The 25,456-nt window shown below is 34.8% G+C and overlaps 1 protein-coding gene across 1 annotated transcript in view; it reads right to left on the bottom strand.

The window, feature by feature from the left end:
• Window positions 1-25,456, bottom strand: part of PCSK6 (proprotein convertase subtilisin/kexin type 6) — a 250,333-nt gene that overhangs the window by 112,090 nt on the left and 112,787 nt on the right. The window contains 3 exon segments of the mRNA XM_051980972.1: window positions 6,289-6,406; window positions 10,236-10,339; window positions 19,206-19,306. Of these exon segments, the coding sequence (XP_051836932.1) occupies window positions 6,289-6,406; window positions 10,236-10,339; window positions 19,206-19,306 (323 nt within the window).

The raw sequence follows: 25,456 nt of genomic DNA, 5'->3' as shown, positions 1-25,456 counted from the left end.
CTTCTCAGATGAAATGCAAACTCTTCCATGTGGCATTTAAGATCTATCACAATCCAACTTATCTTTCCATATTTAATTCACATTATTCATCCTCACATGTTTTAAGCATTCCTACCAAACTGGTCTAATTTGTGTTTCCCATCTAAAATAGTCAGTCAACTTAATTAACAAGCACTGAAGTGCTTACTATGTGTTGGGCATTGTGTTGAGTTCTGGGGATACCAATAAAGGTAAAAATAGTCCCAGCTGTCCAAGAACTCACAATTGAATGGGGAAGAAAATGTGTAAATAAGCAGCTATATACCAGATAGATACAAAGTAAATGAAAGGCAGTTTTAGAAAGGAAGATTCTGGAAGCTGATGGGCCCAGGAAAGGCCTTCTGCAAAAAGTATAATATTTTGCTAAGTCTTGGGAAAAGTTAGGGAAATTAAAAGAAGAAGGTAAGGAGGAAAAGCACTTTAAATATGCAAAAGCAGTGTTCTTTTTAATCAGTTCACATTGGCTTTATTTTGTATATACTATTTCCTTCCGATAGAACATTACTTAAGGATTTAATTAAAGGAAGGAACTAACATGGAAAATATTGATAAATTACACATAAAATAAAAGCTTTTGGTGAGGAGGATGTAGGAGATAGTACTCAGGAATGTTTAAGAGGATAAAGGAGTCTTGAGGCCAAAAAGTTTGCTAACCATTAACTAAATATCAGATCCACGCTCTTCCTCATTTCTTTTGTATTCTCTAAGTCATCTAAGACAGTACTAAGCATATAGAACTTTTCTCTATACAGTTTCCTACATTTGGATTTCTCCTCTAATTTATCTTTGCCTTTTGATGTTCTATCCATCCTCCAAGACCCACTTCAAATATTATATACTCCAAAAATTTTCCCTGATTCCTCTGGTAAGAAATGATGTTTTAATTCCTCTATTCTCACTTACCCACTCATATTTAAATTCTTTTATTTTATTCTCCAATTATTTTTACATTATTGCATATTTGTGTTTGTCATATCCTTCAAATTAGCCTGTAAGATCTATAAGGGTAGAAATCATATTTAAATATCTTCATATTTCCATCCCCTCATAGTCTAATATAATGTTTTGAATATAGTAAATATCTGCATTTAATGGTCATTTAGTGAACAAATGAATAGTAGGCATTCTATATGCACTTTCATTTTAATTAAATTAAGTCTGTGCCTTCTCTCTTCACTATTAGCATGAATCATCAATCTATAGATTACACATTTTTTTCATTTAGATAATCACAGACCAATGCAGAGCTATCAACCCAGTATAGATTGTAATTTCTAATACCAATTTAAACTAATAAAATGTGCATGTCAAGTTTTACTGTCTTTAAGCTTATCTAATGTTTTATAATTCAAAAGATGGGTTATTTCCAAAATGTGGGTATCCCTTCATGCCTGCAGATTGTAACTCATCTCTATTCCTATCTTTATGTGACTTTTATTCATGTTCTTCTGATGATCTTCTATAAAGAATCTATCCTAACTATTGGAGGCTTTCCTCTAAGTCTTTTTAAATTGGTGTTAGTAATATTCTTAATGTTTGTCTTAAGAAAAATCTAAAACTATGTTACTTCAGAGATGAATAAGGGAAATCTTAGCATTTTTCTTAATAGAACTCAGCATTATTAAGAAATCAAAGATAGAACCAACTTGAAGAATCTCAAGGGATACATAAGATATTTAAAAACCAGGTTCCCTTTCCTCCTAAAACATTGCAGTAATTTTTTTTCACCTTGGAGAAAAGCTATTTTAAAAACAAAATAAACACAATTTTTGGCTCCGTTCCCATGGAATGCAGACATATGCATGGTCTGCAGCAGGGAAGAACTTATAAATTTTCTAAATGGGGTGATGCTTATACTTTGCTTGTCAAAGTAAGATGCTCAGCCTAGATTAAGGCCATTAGAGCTCTATGAGCAAATGAAAATTGATTAGTTTTTATAATTATATTTGAATTTCACAGCAGGAACGTAGGTTTAGCCAACATTTTTGTCTGCTGACATCTTCAATCACACCACGTAACTCTAACAAATGATTTTCCTTCACAATATAAGTGTAAACAGAATCCTGATTCATGACTTTTTTTTTTAAATCTAGACTTATAATTTCATGAGGAATATATTAATTGCTTCTCTCTGACACATTAGCCAGCTTTTCTTGGTCATCAGTTTTGACAAATACAATGGGAAATATTTACACTGATGAAATAATTTATACAACAAAGTAATGGAATGAAGACTCTCTAATAATCATATTATTTGTAATATATGTGCCTTTACAATAAATAAAAAGTCCTATTAGCTCAAAGAAAATAATGAACAGTTTGCTATTTTCCATATTTTTCCATATACTATTCCTTATTTTTCATTCAACTCACTTATGTTTGAAACTTTATCCTTAAAGGATATATACTATAATTGTTAAATGAGAAAAGTTAGAATTGGAAAGGTTAAATGACTTTATCCATAATTATCAACCTGGAACTATTCCCTTAGTTCTAGGATGTCACATCCAAAAGTATAAATTCTTCTACCTATATTATCATATTTATAGGTTAGGGTCTTTTCTGGATGACATTTTAACTTAAGTAGCAAAGAGTGACTTAGGGATGGCATCTTTTACTAAATAAATTAAATGCCATTTTTCTGAATGGCAATTAGTTTTGTGTGTTTCAATACAATCCCAACCCAAGCAGGCTTGTATAATTCAGGCCAATAAAAGCGGCAATGCTATTTCCTGAGCATTGTCTCTGAACACCAAGTTGACATTAAAGAAAGAAGCCTTCAACTTTAGATCCAATACTAAATGTGAAGATTCATTTCTTTTAACAATGACTTTGTCCCATAAGATCAAGCTGAGTGATTGAGCTACATGAAAAAACTGAATCAATACATCTTATTCTAACTTCTTCCACTATTACTATCACTCATGGGAATATAGAGGTACCTTATAACATCAAAATATTGCTTGATAATGCATCCATTAATTCTTCAAATTCAACACTTCAAGGAGAGTAAAGATTCAGGAACAACCATATTCTAAGTTCCTTCCAGAGTCTATTTTCTAGCGTTTAGTTCTGTAGAGAGAACTATTCAACCATTTGTCCTATCCCAGAGCATTCTCCTTCTATGCAGGGGAGGTACACAAGCACACATATATATGTAAGAGGAATCTATGGGAAAAAACTATCTCTCTCTTACTCTCTCTCTTTCTGCTACTCACCATTGAAGGAGGAGGCTTTGACCTGCTTTGGGGTAGACAGAAGATCCTAGGAACTGCTCAAAAATTGATTCCAGGATGAGAGGGAGAGATGCTGAAAAAGGCAGAGGTGGAGGAAAGCTCAAGAACGAGATAGATGCAGTCAGGGAGATACCACACCCAGAAGACATGAAGATAAAAAGAATAAAGCAAAGTCTGGCTGGCCATGAGAACTGTCCCAATTCTAATGGCTGCTCCTTCCCTCCCCCACTTTGTCTTTTAAATTATCAAAATGAATAAACTAAATCATCAAAAGACTTCAAAAGCCACATGGAAAAGTTTTCTAAAGGCTCAGGTAAAACAATGACCCTTAATTTTCTCCATGGATTTATACTCTTGTCCCAAGCTTATTCTCAAGTCTGACAGTACTCAGTCAATCATCACTTGAAGGAATAATATCACTCTGTACTGGAGTCAGCTGAGGCTGTGTCAAAGGGTAGAAGGTTAAAAAAAAAAGAAAAATATTTCTGTCACTCACACCTCTTATTACTGCAAAGTGACACATCACACTGTATCCAAGTTTATTTCCTGAGAGATAGTTGAAGTAGGATTGGGTGGGTTGATGAAGAAAGTATAAAGCTGGGGGTGATAATTTTGTTGATATTCTGAATAGTTCTGGATAGTTTTAAATTAAAAATAAAATTTTATGCTTATTTAATAGAAATCTGATTCATCTTCTGATGAAACTGGTTGAATTTCTGCTTTCTTCAAAGAAAAAGAACAATGTGACATTGTATGTGTATAACTGTTCCCCTCAACTTGCACTGTCTAGACCTTGTGATTTTATTGAAAAATAAAATAAAAACAATCATTTCCCTACCTAGGCACCACTCTCCCTTAAAAAAAATATATTTTTGGCAGTGGTAAAAAATGCTTTATTCAGGAGCTGCCCTGAAAGGGAAAGTATACAAACAGATCTGTTATAAATTGGAGACACCAACACTGTGCAAGAGGCCAAACATTTGGTCAGCAAATTGAATCAAAGCTGCAGGGACAACTCATATCTTAAATCCAACAATGTTTGCATCTTTCTGTCCTAGATGTTCTTAAAAGCTATCACAACCAGAGAAAATTAATGAGTTATTAAAAAGGTAGCGTTATTTGGGAATATCTAACTTTTAAACTTGATGACATAGGAGGTAATTATCATTTCCTGACGTATCACAGAGATAAGAAACTTGAGTTGGATGGACCACTGGTTTGACTCTGTCTGCCTGGTCTTTGGGTAAGATTCTCGCTTTACCCAAAACATCTCTTAAAATAAATAAACAAGAAAAACCTCACCCTTTTATTTTATGAAGTCTACTTCTGAATGAGATAGTCATAGGCTCTACAGTAAATGGCTTTTCAGAGTTTAAGACTGCTCTTTGAATGTTTGCATATCTGTCTGAGGTATGTTAGAGAGCATACCCAGGTGACAATCTATGGAGTTAGCAGAACTATAAAATACAACTTCTAAAAAGAAAAAACAAAACAAACACCTCCCTTCATGTTAGTTCCAAATACTTTCTCAAATTTCTTTGGCAGTAAGATAGGGTATTTAATAGAAGAAATAGAGCTATTTCAGAAAGATGTGTTTTGACATATGATATTCTGCTTCAGTTCACAAATTAAAAGAATAACCATCTTTTTTTTTGATATGTCATTTCATTCTCAAGCACACAGCAACCAATAATAATATTTATAGCCAATTTTTTCAACGAATAAAAACTATAGGGATACTCTTTCTATAAGGACACCCTCTCTCATCACCAGAATAATTCAAATACAGAATTCATAAAGAGTAGAATCTGCTTTTCTCTACTAATGTATTGAAGATCTTCTGTCTGATTCATTTTACAGATAGGGAATCTTATTCAAAAATTCACAATGAGGGAATACATCTAATTTTTTAAAAACTGAAATAAAAATGCAATTTGAATTTTGATCAGTTAGAACAGTCATGCCTGATAAACATTCTTAATATGGGTGTGGTACCTCAGAGGTTTCCTACAGATAAATATGAACATGTTCACTAAATCTTGGACTATCTACATCAAAGTTGTGGTCCGTTCTATAGAATGAAAGGATCATAAATACAGAGTTGAAAGGGACCTTAAATTTCAAGGAATACAATAACCTCATAGACTATGAGCTCAATGACAACAGAAAGTGTTGTCCTTATATTCCCAATGCTAAGCACAATGCCTGGCACATTGCAGATGCTGTGCACATGTTTGCTTACTGACAGATGAGGGAAAAAGGGGAAAAAATGTTGTGATTTGCCCAAAATCACAGAGCCAGTAAGTATCTGAAGCAGGATTTGAACTGAAATCTTTCTGTCTTCAGTCTACCACTTTATTTCCTACATGTCAGTTAAAAGTCTTTATGTCCTCAGCACTTAGCATGGCTTTCTATGTAATAGATACTCAGCAACCACTTATTGAATTGTAATGAATATCAGAACTAGAAATTTAAAAGAGAGTGTTCTAGGCCATTAGCAGAAGTACAATACTTTGGGTGATCACTACATGGAGCCATTCACTCTAGAAATGAATAAGAGGAAAAATAATGAGTTATTATAATAGTAGAATTATTTGGGAACATTTCTCTAACTTTTAAACTTGCTGACCTGGAAGGCAATGATCATCCCCTGATATAAAACATCACAGAGATTAAAAAAAAAATGAATTGGATGGACCAGTGGTTTGACTCTGTATGCTTGTTTTTATGAGAAAGCCCAGAAGTTAGATCAGAACTGACAGAGTAATGGTGCTTTTTATCTTGGAGTATCCAGGTGTAAAATATATAATGAACTAAAAAGGGTTTTCTTTCCTATGTCCCAGACCAATCCTAAAAAGAAAGAAAATGCCACAGTGTTCCTAAGTTACATATATGGGAGTGCATATGTGTAAGCATACATGTGCATGAGTGAGCATGCACAGTCACCTTAAAACAGCTTTAATTATAAGATGACAAGTATTCATTCCCATGAAAAGGCAGAGCAAAAACTCACCTGGGTCTTTTGTCTGATGCTGCAATACACATATGCTGAGAGGGTACAGCCTTCCATTTCTTAGCTTCGACTACAATACCTTCTGCATCCACCAAGCCAAATCCATACAGATGGCTAACTAAAAAGACAGAAGCTTTAGAATCAGGCTTTTTTGGTTGGGATCTTTTAAAAGTCATTCCTAGTTGGAATCTTGCACTATGATTCACTGACCATGATACAAAGCTACACAGCATGAAAATGGGTTCTCAGACAAACTGAAATTTGTTCTAATCCTGTTTATATAGTACCTTAAAGCACTTCACATATATTCTGATTTTATCCTCCTGACCACCTTCTTTAATTTCCATTGGAATTCCCATTTTACAGAAGAGGAAACTGAGTCTTAGAAAGGTTAAATGATGCTCAAGTCACATGATAATAACTATCTGAGAGAGGAGTCAAACCCAGGTTTTTCTTAAAGGTTAAAATATGTAGTGAGTAGAATTGACTGGTCAGGCAATGCAATCATAGACTTCAACCTTTGCTCTTTGTAATAAGCAAACAATCCTCTTTTTGAAGGAACTACACATGTTTAGCTTGAGGAAGAAAAGACTCATGGGGAGGGAACATAATAGTCATCTTCAAATATTTAGAAGACTGTCTTATAGAAGAGAGACTAAATTTATTCCATTTGGACCCTGTGAACAGAAATAGGAGCAGAGAATGAATGGAAATTGAAAATAGGTAAATTTAGATCTGATGTCAGGAAAAATTTCTTCACAATTAGAACTGTCCAAAAAAGGAATGTTTTGCCAGTAGAGATGTGTGTTTGGGAGGAGGTATTTCCAGTCATTTGAGAGTAGATAACCACTTGTTGGGTATGTGAGAGTGGGGATTCCTTCTGTGTATTAAACTAGGTGGCTTCTGAGGTCCCTCCAATTCAAGATTTCTGTGATTCTGTAACTAAAAGTAAAAATCATTATCATATGCAATAGAGGATAAATAACATTGAAATCATGCTACATTCACTTTTCTTGCTTCCCTATGTAAAAACAACAACAATGATATATATGCAGGACATAATTAAACTATCCATTGGTTCATACAGATAGCTTGATATAGAAAATAGTTTAGAAACTTTGCTTCCAGTGGTTTCTTATCTCTTCGAAATTCTGAAATTTTATTCTTTGGTGTCTAGACAGCCTATTTTAGAGTATATAGGGAATATATTGGAAGCCTCAGTTTAATGCTATTTTTTATTAATGTATTACAATCTATTACATTGGATAATTAGAGAAGTAATCTGTCACCACTGGTGATTCAGGTCTTCTTAAATTTTTTTTTACTCACTAACCCTTTTCGCTTAAAAAATTTTATGTGATGCTAGGCAAATAGGTATATAAAATAGGGGTATAAAGCATACATTTATTGGTAATAAATCATAAAAACTTATTTTAAAAGAACGGTTTCACACTGATTAAAGATTAAAAACAAATTTGCATACTGAGATGGATGTGCTTGCTTATTTTTACATAAAGAATTAAATTTTGGCAGAGTATTTTATACCTTTTACTGCTGCCAAATTTTTGTGACCCCCACATTTAATTACTTGACCCCATATGAGGTTAAACCACAGTTTAAGAAACTTTGATCTAGACCATCAAGGAATGGACATTTAAAAGTCGAATTTGAATACTGAAAAAGTTATAAGCAGTTATAATTTATTTTGGTGTTTTAACAGATTAAATTTTAAATACAAATAAAAATCTGGTACAATACCCTACTGCCACAAAAATGTTCGAAACAAAGACCTCCCACTCCAAGTCTTAATCAGTAGTCTATTTATCTTTTAGCAATTCCATATAATAGGGCTCAAGTGGATTAAAATTATAACCCCTGAAGTTTATTATGTTTGGAATAAATATGTATTTTAAAAACTAAAAAAAACATAAAGTTGAGTGATTTCAAAATGTTTTGGACTTAAGCTGCTATAGGAAAAAAACCATAGTTACAGATTTTCTCTCTCTCTCTCTCTCACACACACACACACACACACACACACACACACCAAATAGTACTTTATGATCTTTCAAATTATGAATGAGTCAAACGGAAGCAATTCCATTGGAAAATCTTTATTAACAACTACCTTAGCTTTGTGCATACTCTAGTCCAGGGGTTCTTAACATGGAATTCATACATTTAAAAATAAAATTGATAAAGCTGTATTTCTGTATAATTGGTTTCCTTGGTAACCCATTTGAATATATTTTATATTTATGTATTTACAGCATGATTCTGAGAAGAGGTCGTTAGGCTTTACCAAACTGCCAGTGGGATCCATTGTGGGGATGGGGAGAGATAGAAGATAGAAATTAGTATGTAATTTGCTAAACACTCTACATATATTACTCTTTTGAGCCTTACAATGACCCTGGGAAGGGGTGCTATTAATATTTCTACCCTATAGCTGAGGAAACAGGTTAAGTCACTTGTCCAGAATCATATGGCTAGTAAAGTATATGTCTGAGGCATTAGATCTTCCTGGATTTTCTAGGTCTATCCACTGACCCATGCTGCCTCAGTACAAAAAAGTAGTTAAGAAAGCTTGATCCAGTGGATTGGCTTATTTTTGTTTTATCTTTTTGAAATTCCTAAATCTTACTCTTTGTTTTCTAGATTACCTGATCTTAGAGTTCATAGAAACAGAAGTCCCACTATAATACTAATACTTGGGGTTCCCTTGCATCCTCATCAGAAACTAAAAATTAAAGCTGGCAAACACCTGGGGTTTGGATTTGGGGTTTGTAATAATGCTATTTTGGATACTTCATTAGCTAAATTCCCTTAGATGAAGTCTTACAGAGGATGACAGAATTTTGATGCTGGAAGTGAACTTGCATTAGTGGCTTTCAAATTATTTTTGCTTGTGGTATAATTTTTCTTTGCCACAAGGAGTTGTGGTCCATTTATTGTTTATGTTGGCAACGAAGAAGAGTTCCCAGGCAACTGAGACTTCAAACTTGTTACCCAGACTTTGGGAAATTTCTGCTTTGTCTTCCCTTTGACTTCCTCCACTTTCTTCATTTTTTTTCAATTTCCCCTTGCCTAACAATGTGGGAAGCAGTTTGGGGCCCCTAGATTCTTCCCATAAAGTATTGTGATTTTCTCTACCCAAAGCTGGGAAGAGTAGATGGCAGATTGAATTTTGTTCTGTTTTCATTCTGGTGCTTCATAACATTAATTGCAAGCTCAAAAGGATGGAGGCAAAGAACATTTTATAATTTATGATGTTTTAAATAAATATGAGGAAAGCAAAATTTCATAGCACAACTAATGAAACTTATGACATGCTAGAGTTCTCAGACACACCCTTTGAGACACACACAATCTTAGAGATTAATAGCAAGCACCAACCTCACAAGGTTGATGTGAGGATAAAATTATATATATGTATATGTGTGTAAAGCACTTTATGCACATTAAATTGTAATACAAATTTCAGATATTAATTTCCAAGGTTCCAACATACTGATTTTTAAACATTTAAGTGAATTAAACTTATTTTTGCTTCCAAAAGTAAGCTAGGTAGTGAAGAGGATAGAGCACTGGACCTGAAATCAAGAAAAGCAGAGTTCAGATCCAGCCTCAGACACTTATTAGTTGTGTCTCTCTGGCCAAGTTATTTAAGCTCTGTCTACCTAAGATCTCCCTTCAGTAAAATGGGGTTTATAATGGCCTTTACCTTTCTTCCGGAGTCACTGTTAATATAAAATGAGATAATAACATGAGATGTAACATGTTTTGCCAACTTTAAAGCAATACATATAAATGCTGGCTGTTATTGTAAAAAAGAAAAATCTAAACACACTTTAAGATAATGAAGATATTATACACAATGATGGTTCACAGTTACTGGGTCTACTCAAGAAAACAGTGTCAAATTGAATTGAAACCGTTTACCTCACCTTTGTGACCTGCTCCATTTACTTTCCAGTCACTTGCTTTCAGATGAGCTGGCCTGGATGTTTTCACAAGCAGATGCTGAACATCCCTCCATGTTAATTGGTTGCTACAAAAATACAAAAACAGGATAATGATGATACTCTGAAATGACAATTGATGCATTCCACCTTGGCAGCATGCAGAATTTAGATTTTAGCAAGCATCCTGAGACTGAGGAGTGAGTACATTCTTTAGTAGATTTGCATCACATTCTTCAAGGATTTTCTTCAAGTTTTCAGCAACTGAATATTGAGATGAAATACAATAAAATATAAGATAAAAATGCATGTACCTAAAATCTTCAAACATCCAAAACCTAGGCATGCCACCCATTTGTATCATAATCTATTTAAGACTTTCTAAAAGTGGAACAGGGTTAAATAGAAAGGGCTATGAGGCTATTAGGGGAAATGATAGAGCACTGGGTCTGGAGTCAAGAGGATCTGCTTTTTTTTTTTTCATAATTACAACTTTTTATTGACAGAACCCATGTCTGGGTAATTTTTTGCAACATTATCCCTTGCACTCACTTCTGTTCCGACTTTTCCCCTCCCTCATTCCCCCTCTTCCCCCAGTTGGCAAACAGTTCTATACATGTTAAATATGTCACAGTATATCCTAGATACAATATATGTTTGCAGAACTGAACAGTTCTCTTGTTGCACAGGAAGAATTGTATTCAGAGGGTAAAAATAAAACGAGAAGAAAAACAAAAATACAGACAGTTTATATTCATTTCCCAGTGTCCTTTCTTTGGGTGTAGCCGCTTCTGTCCATCATTGATCAATTGAAACTAAGAGGATCTGCTTTCAAATTCTACCTCAGACACTTACTAGCTGTGTGACCCTGGTTAAGTCCATCTGTCTGCCTCAGTTTCCTAACTGTAAAATTGGGATAATAATAACACTTATCTCTCAGAGTTTTAGGGCAGATGAAATGACAATATTTGTAAAGGGCTTAACAGAGTGATTGGCACATTAGTAAGCATTTAAATAAATGCTTTTCTTTCTCTTCTTCTCCCTCTATAGTTAGAGTAAAAGTTCTTTCTTTAGGTAATTTCCTTTCACCATATTTATTGAGCACCTATTCCTATCCTAAATTCTGTAAGAGATGAGCATTCTTAATACATTTTTGAAGTATACAGTAAGTTAAGACTACATTCTACAAAACCTCCAATTCAGCTACCAATTACAGAGGTTATAGAATTTAGATCTTCAACTATATGTAGAATATATTTATTTTATTAAAAAAAATCAGAATTTAGTGTAACTTTTATACTTCTCCCCTGTTTAAAATAGAATGATAATCAGCTTTCCTTCTAATTTCTCTGTCACCAAGCATTATTGAACCCCAGGTTCATCTCTGACTTTTATTTTTAAAACAAGATAAAGAAGTTTTACCACCACATGGCTTCAGTTCTCCACTAACATCACTTGGAACTATTAAATTTCTACGTCTCCAACTCAGAAATTCCCTGCATTCTTCACAAACCCCTTTCCCTTCATAAATATTATTCCTTGATTATAGCTGAAAGGATTCTTCACAAGCCCCTTTCCCTTCATATAAATTACTCCTTGAGTATAGCTTAAATTATTCTTCATTTTTTTTTTTTGTTACTTTCATGCCTCTGACTTTTCGAATACTCTCCAAGTCCACCAGAATTGTCTTCCTACTCAGCTTGGGTCCCACAGTCAGCCATTGCAACAATGTTCTTATGCCCTGATTTCCAAGAATCCTTTTCCCCTTCAACTTTTACTTAATCTCTTTCCTGCCAAATAGCATTTGAAGAGTTTGGGGTATTTGTTTGTTTTTTCTCCAAAGCTGCTATGCTTTGATGGAGAACTTCACAAAACCTTGATTTAAAATAGGTTCTAATACAAATTATATAAAATATAAATTCATCCTAAATCTATATTATATAACTTCAGTTGGACTTTTATTACTGTCTGGAAAATCCATTTTATTTCTTTCTTGTTGATTCTCTTCATTAAAGTCTTCTGATGCCTCAATATGGCATGAAATTCACCTGAACTTTCCAAGGCCAAAGCAATAGCCTACGAATAGCTACAAAGGCCCAGTGACACATTGCTTTTATGTAATCTAAGAATAAGTCTATCTTAATTTGGAGAGGTTCATTAACAGAGAAGCAAAAGAGTGATTAATGTGGGGACATACCTATTCTCAAGCAGCATCATCTACTCATGGTTATTTGATCTAGGAAAAGGAACATTAGTGTAGGTGTTACTACGCTAAGTCACTAAGTAAGAGTGATCTTTCTAAGGTACAGAACTCTTATTGCATCTCCTAACATGACTGATTCAAACCTCTTCTAGCTCCCCAATTCTATCCTTCCTCTCTCACTCTCAGAAGATAAACCTGTTTTCCCACTTAATTGAAATTTGAGGCTTTTTAAAGTAGGCTGTCAAGTCCCTTTGAAGTTAGTAGAAAAATTAGAGATTATTGTCTAGCTCCTATAGTAGGTCAAAATCCTGGGCTAGGTTTTAAGGGATGGTTAGGGAGGAAGCTGACAAAGGCTGAGCATAAGAACAGATGTTAATGAACTGATGTTAAGTGAATTGAGCAAAATCAGGAGAACATTATACATAGTAACAGCAAGATTATATGGTGATCAAGTATGATAGACATAGTTCTTCTCAGCAATGCGGTGATCCAAGACAATTCCAATACACTTGTGATGGAAAATGTCATCCATGTACAGAGAGAAAATCATGGAGAGTGAATGTGAATTGAAGCATAATATTTTCACTTTTCTCTCTTTCTTTTATTCAACAGTATCTTATTAATTACATATAAAGATAATTTTCAACATTCACTTTTGTAAGATATTGAGTTCTAAATTTTTTGTCCCTCCATCCTTTACCTATCTTTTCCCCATGACAGTGAGCAATTCAATATAGGTTATACATGTACAAACCTTTTAAACCTTTTAGTTTCAGAACTAAAGGGAAAAACCACAAGAAAAAAAAGCAAAATTTGTCAGTGCCTAAGGGAGAAAAAAATTTGGAATACAAAATCTTTCAAAAATGAATGTTGAAAACTATCTTTACATGTATTTGGATAAATAAAGTGCTATTGAGGAAAAAAAAAAAAAAGAATGAATGTTAAGGCCCAATCTGAATTGAGACAGGTAGAACAGATATTCAAGCAAATTGTTGGATTGAATATGCAGGACGGCAGTCAGGCATCATGAAACCAGAAGATAATCTGGAGAGCATAAAGCTCAAGGGGTAAAAAGGAAGGACAAATTGTCATGTGACAAAGATTCCCTATTTATGGTTTCTTTTTTGATTGGAAAGCTTGGGTCATGAATTTCATCAAATGCCCTCCACAAAATTTATCTATACCATCTCTCATTCTTTCTCATTTCACTCCTGTTTCAAATAAAGAAGTTTCCTTCCTCCCTATCAAGGCTGGTACTTTTACCTACATTCTATCCTCTTTCTGAGTCCCAGCTCAATTAGTCATGCCCAATCTGTTTTGAATCTGCAACCTTTCCTTTCCCCAATTTCTTTCTCTCCAATTAAAATTATGCTTGCATCTCCCCTAGCCAGAAAATCCTTCCATCAACTTCTGCCACTCTCTTTCAGCTTTCTTTTACTTTCTAACTTTTTGTAGTCTACACTCATTGTTTTAACTTGCTTGATACTATTGCAGCAATAGTATCTGTCTTCTCCAGAAAATTGTTTCCACTATTATTCTCCTTCTGTCTCTCTAATCTTCAATCACTTCCTATCTACTGGTTCTTTCCCTGTTGCTTACAAAAACGATCCATGTTTCTAATCCTTAAAAACAAAATGATTTATGATCCCTCCAAATATAGTCCTGTATCTCTTCCTATTCTCTGTTAAATTACTTGAAAAAAACCATATATATTTGGTGCCTTCACTTTCTTTCCTCTTCTTTCAAAAACTCCCTTAACCATTATCGACCTTATCATTGAATTGAAACTACTCTATCCAAAATGACTAATTTTATCTTAAATGCCAAATCTAATGGCCCTTTCTCAGCCCCTATACTTCTTGACTTGTTTTCTGTATTTGATCTTGCTGACTAGTATCCTCCTGGATATTCTATTCTATCTAGATTTTCATGACATTGATCTTGGTTTTCTACTATATTTCAGACTGATCCTCAACAGTCTCCTTTGTTTGATCCCATATGGAAACTGTGGTTGTCATGGGTCTTTTTGCTCTTTATTCTTAATTAATCTCACTCAACTATGGGGACAATTCCCAGAATTAAATACCCAACATTAGTCTCTTTCCTAAGCTCCAACCCTATTTCACTAGCTACCCATTGGACATTTGAATTAAAAGATTCACATGCCTCTGAAACTCAAAACATCCAAAGAAAATTCATTATCGATTTGCCAAAATATACCATCTTCACCAGCATCTTTCTAGTTATGCAGACTCACAACTTCAGTTCATCCTTTATTTTTATTTCTTATACTACATTTCCAGACCATCACCAAAACATGTAATTTTTTAATCTCCACAACATTTCTAAAATACATTCCTTTTTCTTACTCATATAACTACCACCCTGGCTCAGTCTCTCAGTACCTCTCATCTGTACTATTGGAATGCCCTCCTAATTGGTTTCTCTGCCTCAAATTTTCTCCACTTTAATCCACCTCACAAAGCTGCCAAGATGACTGTCCTACAGTATGGTTCTGATCCTGTCCCACCCATACTCAGTAGAATTCCAGTGGTCTCCCTGTTACCTCTACTATCCAATATAGTCCTATATTTGGCATTCAGGGTTCTCCATCATCTTGCCTTGCCTCTTCCTATTCTTTTTAGTCTTTTTACACATTGCTCCTTTCCATGCATTCAATCCTGTCATACCAGCCTACTTGTTATGTTTTATGGAACACATTGCTCCATCTTCTTGTCTTCATATCTGTATTGATATTTTCCCATGCCAGGCCTATACTGCTCCCTCATCTCTGCCTCTTAAAATCTATAACTTTTTCAAGACTAAGCTCAAAACACCACTGTCTAGAGATCTCCTCTAGTCATCCATGTTTCTCTGCTAATGTCTTCCAGCTCAGGTTATCTTGTGATTAGTCTATCTTGATCTTTTATATTTATCATCTATCTATCTACTTATGTACCTATCATCCATCAATTTACCTATTTGTCATCCATCTATTTATCTATATATCTACCTACCTACCTATCATTTATCTAACTACCTATCATCCACTTCTCTATCTACCTACCTACCTACATGTCATCTAGCTAGCTAGCTAACTACCTACCTAGTATCTATCTATCTGCCTACTTGCCTGCCTACCTACCTACCTACTATGAACATTTAGCAAAGTGCCCGGGATCAATTGATAATTCTTTACCACTTCTCAGTATCAAGTAATCTGGCTTCTATGAATCAGCACATGCTTGCTGCATAAAGGTCACTATCTGCTCTCACAAATTAACTTTAATGTCAAAGCTGACAGGACACAGGTGTAGGGGTACAAGGAGGGAACATGGTAACTACTTTTCCACACAATGCTTTCAGAGCCCAGAAAGGAAAGGGCATGACTAACATATGACTAAACAAACAGCAATGCCATCAAGGGCAAGAATCTGCCAGGGACTCAAGTTCAAAACCTGATTTGACCTTTGCTAGGTGTGCGACTTAAAACAAGTTATCTCAACTCTTTGGGCGTCACTTTTCTTGTCTATTAAATGAAGATTTGCCTTAGAAGATCATAAGATCTTTTTTCAGCTCTAAATCCTATGATTCTATGATTTTACAGAGAGCTACTCCTCCCTTTTAGGATGTGCTGTTCTTAACTTCACACTGACTTCCCAGCTTTAGATCACTGCTCTGATTCTGCCCTTGCCCTCTGCCTCTCCCCAGATAGAACCTGCAGAAGCAGTGAAATCTGGCTAGACCCGGCCCAGCCTCTGGCTTACTTTTTTTAAAAGTACATATTACATTATATGTAGATGTCTCCTTCTGAACTCCTGGCCTACGATGCTTTTCCTCTTGAAAAATAATTCCTTTAGAGACTCTGAGAGCTGCCTTCAATCACTAGTATACATTAGCACTATTCACACCCTTCCAACTAATAGTTAAAAATTAATCCTCTTAATTCCCCTCTCAATAAAGTAGGTTGACCTTAGTTCTCCAATTTGAGAAGAAAAGGGCAAAATCAAGGGGGATCCCATTTCTTTTCTCTTGTTTTACAGGTATTATTAGAAAAGAGGGATCCTTGCTGGAAGTTTGGGGGGAAGACTCTATCAAGTCCAATACTGCTTTGCTTTTTGATTACAGGGGAACTTGAGGGACAGTGACATCTATCAGGGCTCCCATTCAGAGGATCAGAATAATAGGGAGGGTAATACTCAGTAGGGTCTAGAGATAAAAAGGAGGTAACACCCGGCACCTCTCATTGAGCACAGGATGCTCTGGGCTTCGATAAATAGATTAACCAAATGACAGTTGCTTACTCTAATATTTTTGTCAAATAAGTCATAAATAGGAAGAAGCCTTGGAGAAAAACTATCTACCCTTACTGTTGGGAAAATGTGTTATGAAAGTCAGCAGTGTGAATGAGGGAAAATTGATTTCAGGTTGAAAGATAGGGTAGAGTTGTAGCACCCATGATAACTGATCCTCTGGTTCCTCTTTTGACTTGTTATGGTGGTGGTGATGATGATGTGTGTGTGTGTGTGTGTGTGTGTGTGTGTGTGTGTGTGTGTGTGTGTTTTTAAGAGTTCTGTTTTGATCTGGGGTCATGGCTTGGGCTGTTCCAGGAGAACGATACAGCACAGAATAGAACTAGAATATGAATAAAGAAACAGTTCTATGTCTAGTCTAGAAATGCTGCCTATGTGAATGGTACTAGCCAAAGCTACTTCTAGATCTACCAATAGTTATTACTGGTAACACGAAAGTAGGAAATGAGTATGATTTCCTTATCACTGCAGGGCTAAATCTCTCTCTTTCTTTTTTTTTTTTTTTCAGTTTCAGGTATAGAAAAACAGAATCAGAAAAAAGATATCAGGTACCATTTCCTATAATACCTGCCACTTTATTTCTCCCCCTGAAATCCTCATCCTAAGACAGAAATAATTATGATGGCACCTTGGAACTCAGTGTTTCCAACCACATATTCATAGAATCATAGATGAGAGTTGGAAAAGACCCTAGGGATCATCTAATCCAATTCCATCATTTGCAACTTACCCCCTAGTTAGTGGCAGAGCTGGTACTAGAACTCAGGTTTTCTGGTTCCCAGTCCAATGCTCTTTCGCAGGTTCAGGAATAAAAATGACAGCTTCCTATAATAAAAAAAATAAACTGTGCCTAACTAACTGAGGCTAAAACTAGTCATCTGGAAAGTTTTGACAAAGGAGTAATCCATTCCTTTAGAACAAAATAGATGGTTCCAACAAATTATAAAACCAAGTTTCTATTAAGAAAATCCTATTTTTCCTCTTATTTTTATGAAAAAGTCATAGGATTGTAGTTCATGGATCATAGATTTTGAGCTGATAGGGACTTTGGAGATCTAGTCAAACCCTGTCATTTTTACAGACAAGGAGATTGAGGCCCAAAGAAGTTAAAGAACTTGCTCAACATTATACAACTGGAAGAAGTGGGATCTAACATGCTTTCCAAGGAACCACACTGCCTCATAAAGTTAGAGAACTCCCAATGGAAAAAGAAATTCCATTATAAACAGCCAACTATTTCTTGAATAAATTTCAATATGCCCTTGACTACCTGTGGACCATGAGAGCTTCTTCCTTTTAGGGAATCCCTTGATTTCATAGTCACACATTTCTGATGCCTTCTATTCCCTGTCTCCATTTGTTCAAGAACTTAATATACTTTAAAATAGGGCAGTAATATGGCACTGCTTCCTGACATGCTTCCTATGCTGGTCTGAAAATTCTTTAAGGCAATATTTAATTTCAATAAAATATTCTTAACTTCCTATAAATTCAAAATTCTATATATCTTTTAGTTTATTTTTTTTAGCTATGCATATATTTCTGAGAAATTGAAAAGATGAAGAAGACAACTATCTAATTTTAATGTATGTGTTTCCTATAATACAGGATTTACTTTCACCAAAGTCAGAATGATTTGATAACAGATGAAGGATCTATCTTATTAGTATATGCTATTAACATTGAATATAAATTCATTACAAGTTTTCCAAAAAGAAAAGAGAAGAAATGTAAAAAACCCAATAAATTGCTGAGTATGTGGTTGCAACTTTTCCTGAAAGTAATAACTTATTTAAGAGTTTTTCAAGAGCCTCAGGACACAGAAACTGACCTATTTGTACTCAAACTAAAAATATTTAATAATTTCTTTGTTCAGTTCATGGTAATCTTTCTATTCTAGTAAGCTGCAGGCATATTAACATCTTAAAAATACATAATTAGAAGTATTTAAACATTTTAAGAGTTGTTTTTAAATCTTTTTTAAAATCTTAAATTTACAACAAATGGATACAATAAATGACCAACTTGTTATGGCCCACTTATGGTAGACATTTGTTTTAAACAAACTAACATTCTCTTTTTGACCCCGAGAAAGCATACACAGCCAATCTTCTCCTTTCCCCACCCCAATCCCATACAGACATCTTTAAGTTTCTTTGTGGCCAACAGCCAAAAAAAACCCTGAACATTTTACTAGCGATTTATTAGCATTAGGAAAGCTAATGCAGTACAAAGGCATTACCTTAGCATATAACCCAGAAAGGGAGACAGCATTACTGTCATTAATAGGGCTCAACTATGTCTCCATAAGCAGATTAAGTTGTGTCTGTCCTCATAAAACCAAACCCATGTAGGGTTCTTATGGTCCTAATAACAATAGGTTACATAAGCATTAAGCATCAATTGCCTTAAAAAATAATAATAAAAGTGTTAACTTACTTTGCTTCTAAAGCCAAGGCAATAATGCCAGCCACCATGGGTGCTGACACAGAGGTCCCTGTGTGGCCATCAGTACAGCGCTGACGTAAATCAGTGGTAACCTATGGGTGAGAGTGTCATAGGACACAGTGAGGTGCATTCTGTGATTTTACTATAGAGTCAACAAAACAGATCGGAGTTCGAGGGGAATAAGAATTTATTTATGATGCAACTACATGATGATGTACACGGCATAAGACCTTTCCCATAGGAGTGAGCAGTTTGACTTAGAGATCAAAACCAAGGATATGAACTAATTAAAAACTCAAGACTTTTAGGATATTTCCAGTTCTTTCTACGCAATTGTTTTGCTGTGATATATAAAATGTGAATCATCAAGGACCATGACTGTTGGGGCTATGAATGTGGGTAGAGAACAAATACTTTTAACTTAACATAAACAGGTTATCATATATTAGCGTCATTGCTCCTGAAAAAAAAAAGCCACCTCACACTTCCATTCTCTTGTGGATTTCTGGGTACTGTGTTTCTCACTCACTTCTGTCCAGTGAGTCATTACCCTTGCCAATGGTAGTAGCAGCTAATAGCGTGAGTCACTCCAGCCATTTAAAACAATAGGAAATATCTTAAGGAGAGTTACATCAAAATCTCTCACGTAGGTGACCATATGATTCAGAATAGTGTTTTTGCCTTCATATGCAAAAAGATCATAGTCCAAGTTCTCCACCAGTACTTTTTGTATAGACAGCTACCCCCTGAGCGCTGAGGCTGCCTATGCAAAACATTTTCTTCTTTGCAGAAGCGTGTAAACCTGGAACAATCTCACACTCACTGGTGCTTATCAGTGGGCTAAAAAAAAGGTTATGGTCCTTTTAAGAAAGGAGATATTGGATCTGGTTTCTGAACTGCTACTTCACTTTAATCTGACTTCTATGTCCTCTAGGCTGTATGTTATCTTCTCAACCAGTGGCTACTAGTTTGTCTTATGGATTTGGATACTATTAAAATTATTTTAAAATGTGGGAGTAGAAGTAAAGCATTAGGGAGTACTTTTGTTGCTTTCATTCATGAATGTCTGAGAGGTTATGGCTCATTTTCAGGTATATTTTCCAAAAATTATTTATTTTTAAAATTATTTATTATCTTATTTATGTGATGGAATATAATGGAAAAGCATTTATTAAACATTTACTATGAAACAAGTTCTGAGGATACTAATAGAAAACAGAGGCATTTCTGCCTCTGAAGAAGCTCAATTTAACTGAGACCAGATATAAAGGAAGGTTCATGTTTATGTTTAGTTCATGACAGATGGAAAAGCTGAGTAAGACTTGGGCAAGAAGAGTAGCATGTCAGATAACAAAGGCCAAAGGATATTGGGGAATAATTGTAGACAGATGATCCCTTACTCAGAGGATCCCAAGTTGAAGGGTGCAATTCCTACTAAGTTCTTAGAACTCCATAACAATTCTTCTGAATCTTTCAAATTAATGACCTCTGCTTCTAATCACCCCCAGCCAAATGTTCTTCAGAGTTTTATAGGTTCTCTTCCTGAATGTTTTAGTTATGAATGTAGGGGGTGAAATGGAGTTGGTGAAGCAGGAAATCTGACCTGCATGACATGCACATCAGTGGAACAGCATAAGATTATGTGGGGGAGTTTATGGGAATTTGCTCTCCTTCCTATCCCTGCCAATATAAGAGGGTAGGAAACAAGTAAGAGATGTGGCAAGTATCTTTCAAAGGAGGTGGGTACAAAAGACAGTCTGAAATGTGTTTGGAGAGATGAATATTTTTCTTAGTTCTCGCTGAATCTAATACTACATTTCCCCATAAGGGTTTTCTTTATGAGAGAGCATGGGAAAGCTCAATTTTAAGTGATGCAAAGAATCATCTGAATAGACCAAGAATAAAACTACAAACCCAAGTTACAAAGGACATGGTTTTACTAAGCTGGTGTGGACTGTGTGTGCGTATATGTGCGTGAGAATTGTCCAAACTATCACCATATTGTAGGAAATTGCCATTAAGTATGTTTTCTTTCTATTCTCCCAGAAAACAAGAAATTCTTCTTACATCTCTATGTGAAAAGAATAGTTTTAATTGGTATCAAAGCATTTTGCCTATTTCTAAGTCCCTTGCACACATGCAGTGTCTATTAAGCAAATAAAGCCATACTACAATTTCCATGGGTTGAGAAATCCATCTAATCAGAGCAGTCTATAGCACAGTAACACATGCTCCAACTGGCATCAGTTCAATCAACAGGCCCTTGTTGGGCTTGAACATAAGCTTTGGTTAAATAAGACTTGAGCAAGTCAATCCCTAAAGTTGGCTAAATTCAACTTAATTCAACAAGCATTTACATTTATTATGTACTTATTATATTGAGGTACTGGGAACAGAATGGTAAAAGCAAAACAGTATCTTCCCTCAATGATTTTGTGTTATAAGCATGTTTATATATAAGTAACTACATGATCATTTTTGAAGTTGAAAGACACTTAAACATCATCTAGTCCAATGCTTTAATTTTAAAAAAATGTATTAAATTTTCAGCTTCCTGAGTTTAATTTCCTGGACAGATTAAATGACTTGTCCAAAGTCACATAGGTTGTAAATGGCAAGTCCTCTGGTCTCAAATCCTTTGATTTTTTCCACTATATTATGTTGCCTACGAAAAAAAGATTCCTATAGTAAATGTTATGTGAACCTAAAAATAAGTTAAGAATTAATTCTAGGAGGCAAGGGGAGGAGAGGCATGGGGGACAGCCTATACAAAGGCAAGGAGGATGAAGCTAGTTTGTCATGAACATAGAATGCATAATGAGTATTGTGAAAAAAAAGTCTGGAAAACTAGGCTGGAAGCAGGTCCTGAAAGGCTTTAAATAATAAGCTGAGAAATTTGTATTTTGCTGTAGAGGCAATAGGAAGTCACTGAAAGTTCCTGAGTAGGGAAGTGACATGTTCAGATCTGTCCTTAAAAATTAGGTTCAGTTCTGTGAAGCTTCTAGATGATCACTCTCAGAAAGGAAAGAAATATGAAGCAGAAAGTTCAAGTAGGAAGCTCTTGCAAAATTTTAGGTAAGAGGTGATGAGGACCTAAACTAGGGCAAAAATCTTGTAGGCAGAGAGGTGACAAATGTAAAAGTTGTTATATTCTGTTTATAAGATATAGCAACTGAATATTGGGGTGAGGGAGAGAGAAAAGTCAAGAAGGACTCTCAGATTGTGAACCAAGGTGACTTGATGATATAGATACCTAGAAGAGCAATAATAAAATGTGTAGCAAGAAGAAATATCCAAGAAAGCTGTTGGTGGTACACAAGAGCTCAGGGGAAAGAAAAGACTGGACTATATATAGATGTGGAACTTCACCTTATGAAGATGATCTCTGAATTCATGGAGCTGATGAAATGACTAAGATGTGAACAGGGCTAAGAACAAAGCCCTGAGACACACCCATGCTTAGGGGATAAGGCATGGAAACTGAACCAGCAAAGGATACTGGGAAAGAGTGGGAAGGAAAGGAGGGAGAAAATCTGGAATTCGAAGTTTTTTAAAAAGTGTTAAAAATTGTTTTTACATGTAACTGGGAAAAATAAAATACTAAATTTAAAAAGTATACTGGGAATGAGTAAGCAGTAAACCAGGAAGAAAAGCCAGCAGATACACATGTAATGAAAATCCAAGGAAGAGAAAGTGGCCAATAATATCAGAAGATTCAGAGAACACAAAGAAAAAGACTTTGAAGAGGCTAGGAAATGTAGCAACTAGAGATAAGTTTTATTAAAGCACTAGGGACAGAAATCAGATTAAAGGGGATTGAAAAATAAATAAGACTAGAAGAAATGAGTGTAGACAGCTTTTCCTACAAGTTTGACTGTGAAAGGGAGAAGAGCTATAGGATTAGAGCTTGAGTGTACAGCAGGGTCAAGTAAAGGTTTTCTAGGGAAGGAGGAATAAGCCCCAGGCCAGTTTGCAAGCAGCAGGGAAGGAGCCAGTAGATAAGGACACCATTCAGAAGAATCTCAGCAGCATATCCTGGGAACACATATTCCAAGAGAAAAGGAAAATACTACATTGAATTAATAACATAGTAAACTAGTCAGTGTTGCTGCCAGGCTGTGCTGAGAGCTATTATAGCTGACCTTTCTGGTTGGTTCAGAGCAGACCAGAACAGGAAGCCTGTGTGCTTCTACAGAAAAACATAAAAATAAATTTGCACATAATTTCTAAAGATGTGGCTCAGCAGCAGAGGTAATAAAGCAATGCTAGTGAGCTTTAAAATTAAACTGTTTCTGTCTAACATTACAGTTTTGGCCTAACTATGTATAAAATGATCACTTTAATAACTAATAATTTGAATTATTCATTAATTTTAAATATAAGACAGCTTAAAAAGTTAGTAAAATAGCAATCTTTAAAACAACTCAAATATTTTTAAAATACTCTATTAAGATGAATCAGACAAAATAATGTTCATTTCCCATGAGTTTATAGATACAAATTCAAAAATACTGCTTTCATGCACAAAAGAAAAAGCCCTGTAAGGGGAAGAGGATAAAGTGATGAAAACTGAGGACAGTCAAGATATATCCACATAAAAATCTATTTGTAAATACCCAACATAGAATAGTATCCTTCCCTTACTCCAATTACATTTGAATATTGGACTTATCAACAGAATCCCAAGTAAAATCATAGAATTTCAGTTGCATTTTTGCAACTAGACCATCATTCTAGTTGTATCAATAAGGAAACTGAGGGCCATAGCAATGACATGATTTGTCCTAGGTCTCAAAGCAGTTTTGTGCCAGAATTAGAACTAAAACCTAAATTTCCTAACTCTAAGTCCAAGAATATTTTACTACATCACATCTTGAAACCCCTTCACAATGGCCAACTTGGTATCATTTGATAAACTCATTATTTCATATTTCCCAGTCTACTTATACTTTCTCATCCTGTACAATTCCTGTCTATGTCTTTTTCTAAGTCATTGTCATTGTTATTAATGGAGAAACTGTGCTTTTCTCTCATTTTTACTACATAATGGGGTCACAAAATTTTAAAAAGCATGTGTTGTCAATAATGTCTTTGATGATCTATATTTATCCAGAAGAAGCTATTGTTAATAAATGTTTCAACTTGCTTTTGTTCTTCAGGAAGTTTCCTTAAATTCCAGTAGAAATTTATTTTCTACTTATCCTGTAAATAGTTCGATTTATGTATATTTGATATTATCCCTCTCATTCATTAAGCTTCTTGAGATGAGACCTACATAGTAGGTACTTAATAAATGTTTATTGATTAATGGATTTTGTTGTCATTTAGGTTATTTGTAAAGCTTAATCCTACTGGAATTATGGTTTTCTAAAATTCACAATTATGTACCACCATCAAAATACTGGTCTTAAAGAAATGAGATTTGTGGGCAAAGAGAAGTTAGGAATCACTTAAAGCATTCCGTAAATTTCCCAAAGCGATACAGGCCAATTTTTTTCTCCTGCTTAATTTTAGGCCCAGATAACTTATCTATAGCACTTTTCTAAAATATACCTGATTTGGTCCCCTGTCCAGTTTCATTCATTGTCTGCCCAACAAGATTTTTTTTCCTTCAGAATATATACTCAAAACCAACCTCTTTCAAACTGAAGGGTAATCACAGTCTTGAAATAATTGTTTTAATGTTATATGTGGACAAGAACATCTAGGGAACTTCATCCATCAATAGACAACCCTTCTTTTGTTTATGTTTTTCTATATAATTTCTTTCATGACACTGCTGAATACGTAACTTAACAGATTTCTATGGTACAACATAATGCATTATAAGGCATCCTAAGAATGCAAATATGCTTTGTGAAGAGCTAGGAACAGGGACTAAGTTGATTACTTTCTGATAGCTGATAAAATAAGATAATTATTCAATTGACATAACAGATGTAAAGCACTATTAACATGCTAAATATTATTTTTTCAACCACTTAAAGAAACTTTTTTGGAGGCAATCAGGGTTAAGTGACTTGCCCCAGATCACACAGCTAGTGTCTGAGGCCAGATTTGAATTCAGGTCCTCCTAACCCCATTGTGCAAACTTGGTGCCCCTCCACCACTTTTTAATAATAAATGAATAATCTATTATCTTTTCCAATATAAATGAATGAGTGAAAAATAAAACATTTAAGAAGTGCTTTTTTGGAGTGCAATCTGGAATTACACCCCAAAAGTTATTAAACTGACCATAT

The sequence above is a fragment of the Antechinus flavipes genome, chromosome 2, assembly GCF_016432865.1.
Source record: "Antechinus flavipes isolate AdamAnt ecotype Samford, QLD, Australia chromosome 2, AdamAnt_v2, whole genome shotgun sequence".
NCBI lineage: Eukaryota > Metazoa > Chordata > Mammalia > Dasyuromorphia > Dasyuridae > Antechinus > Antechinus flavipes.
The sequence above is the reverse complement of the archived record's forward strand: the minus strand, read 5'-3'. Positions and strand labels throughout refer to the sequence as shown.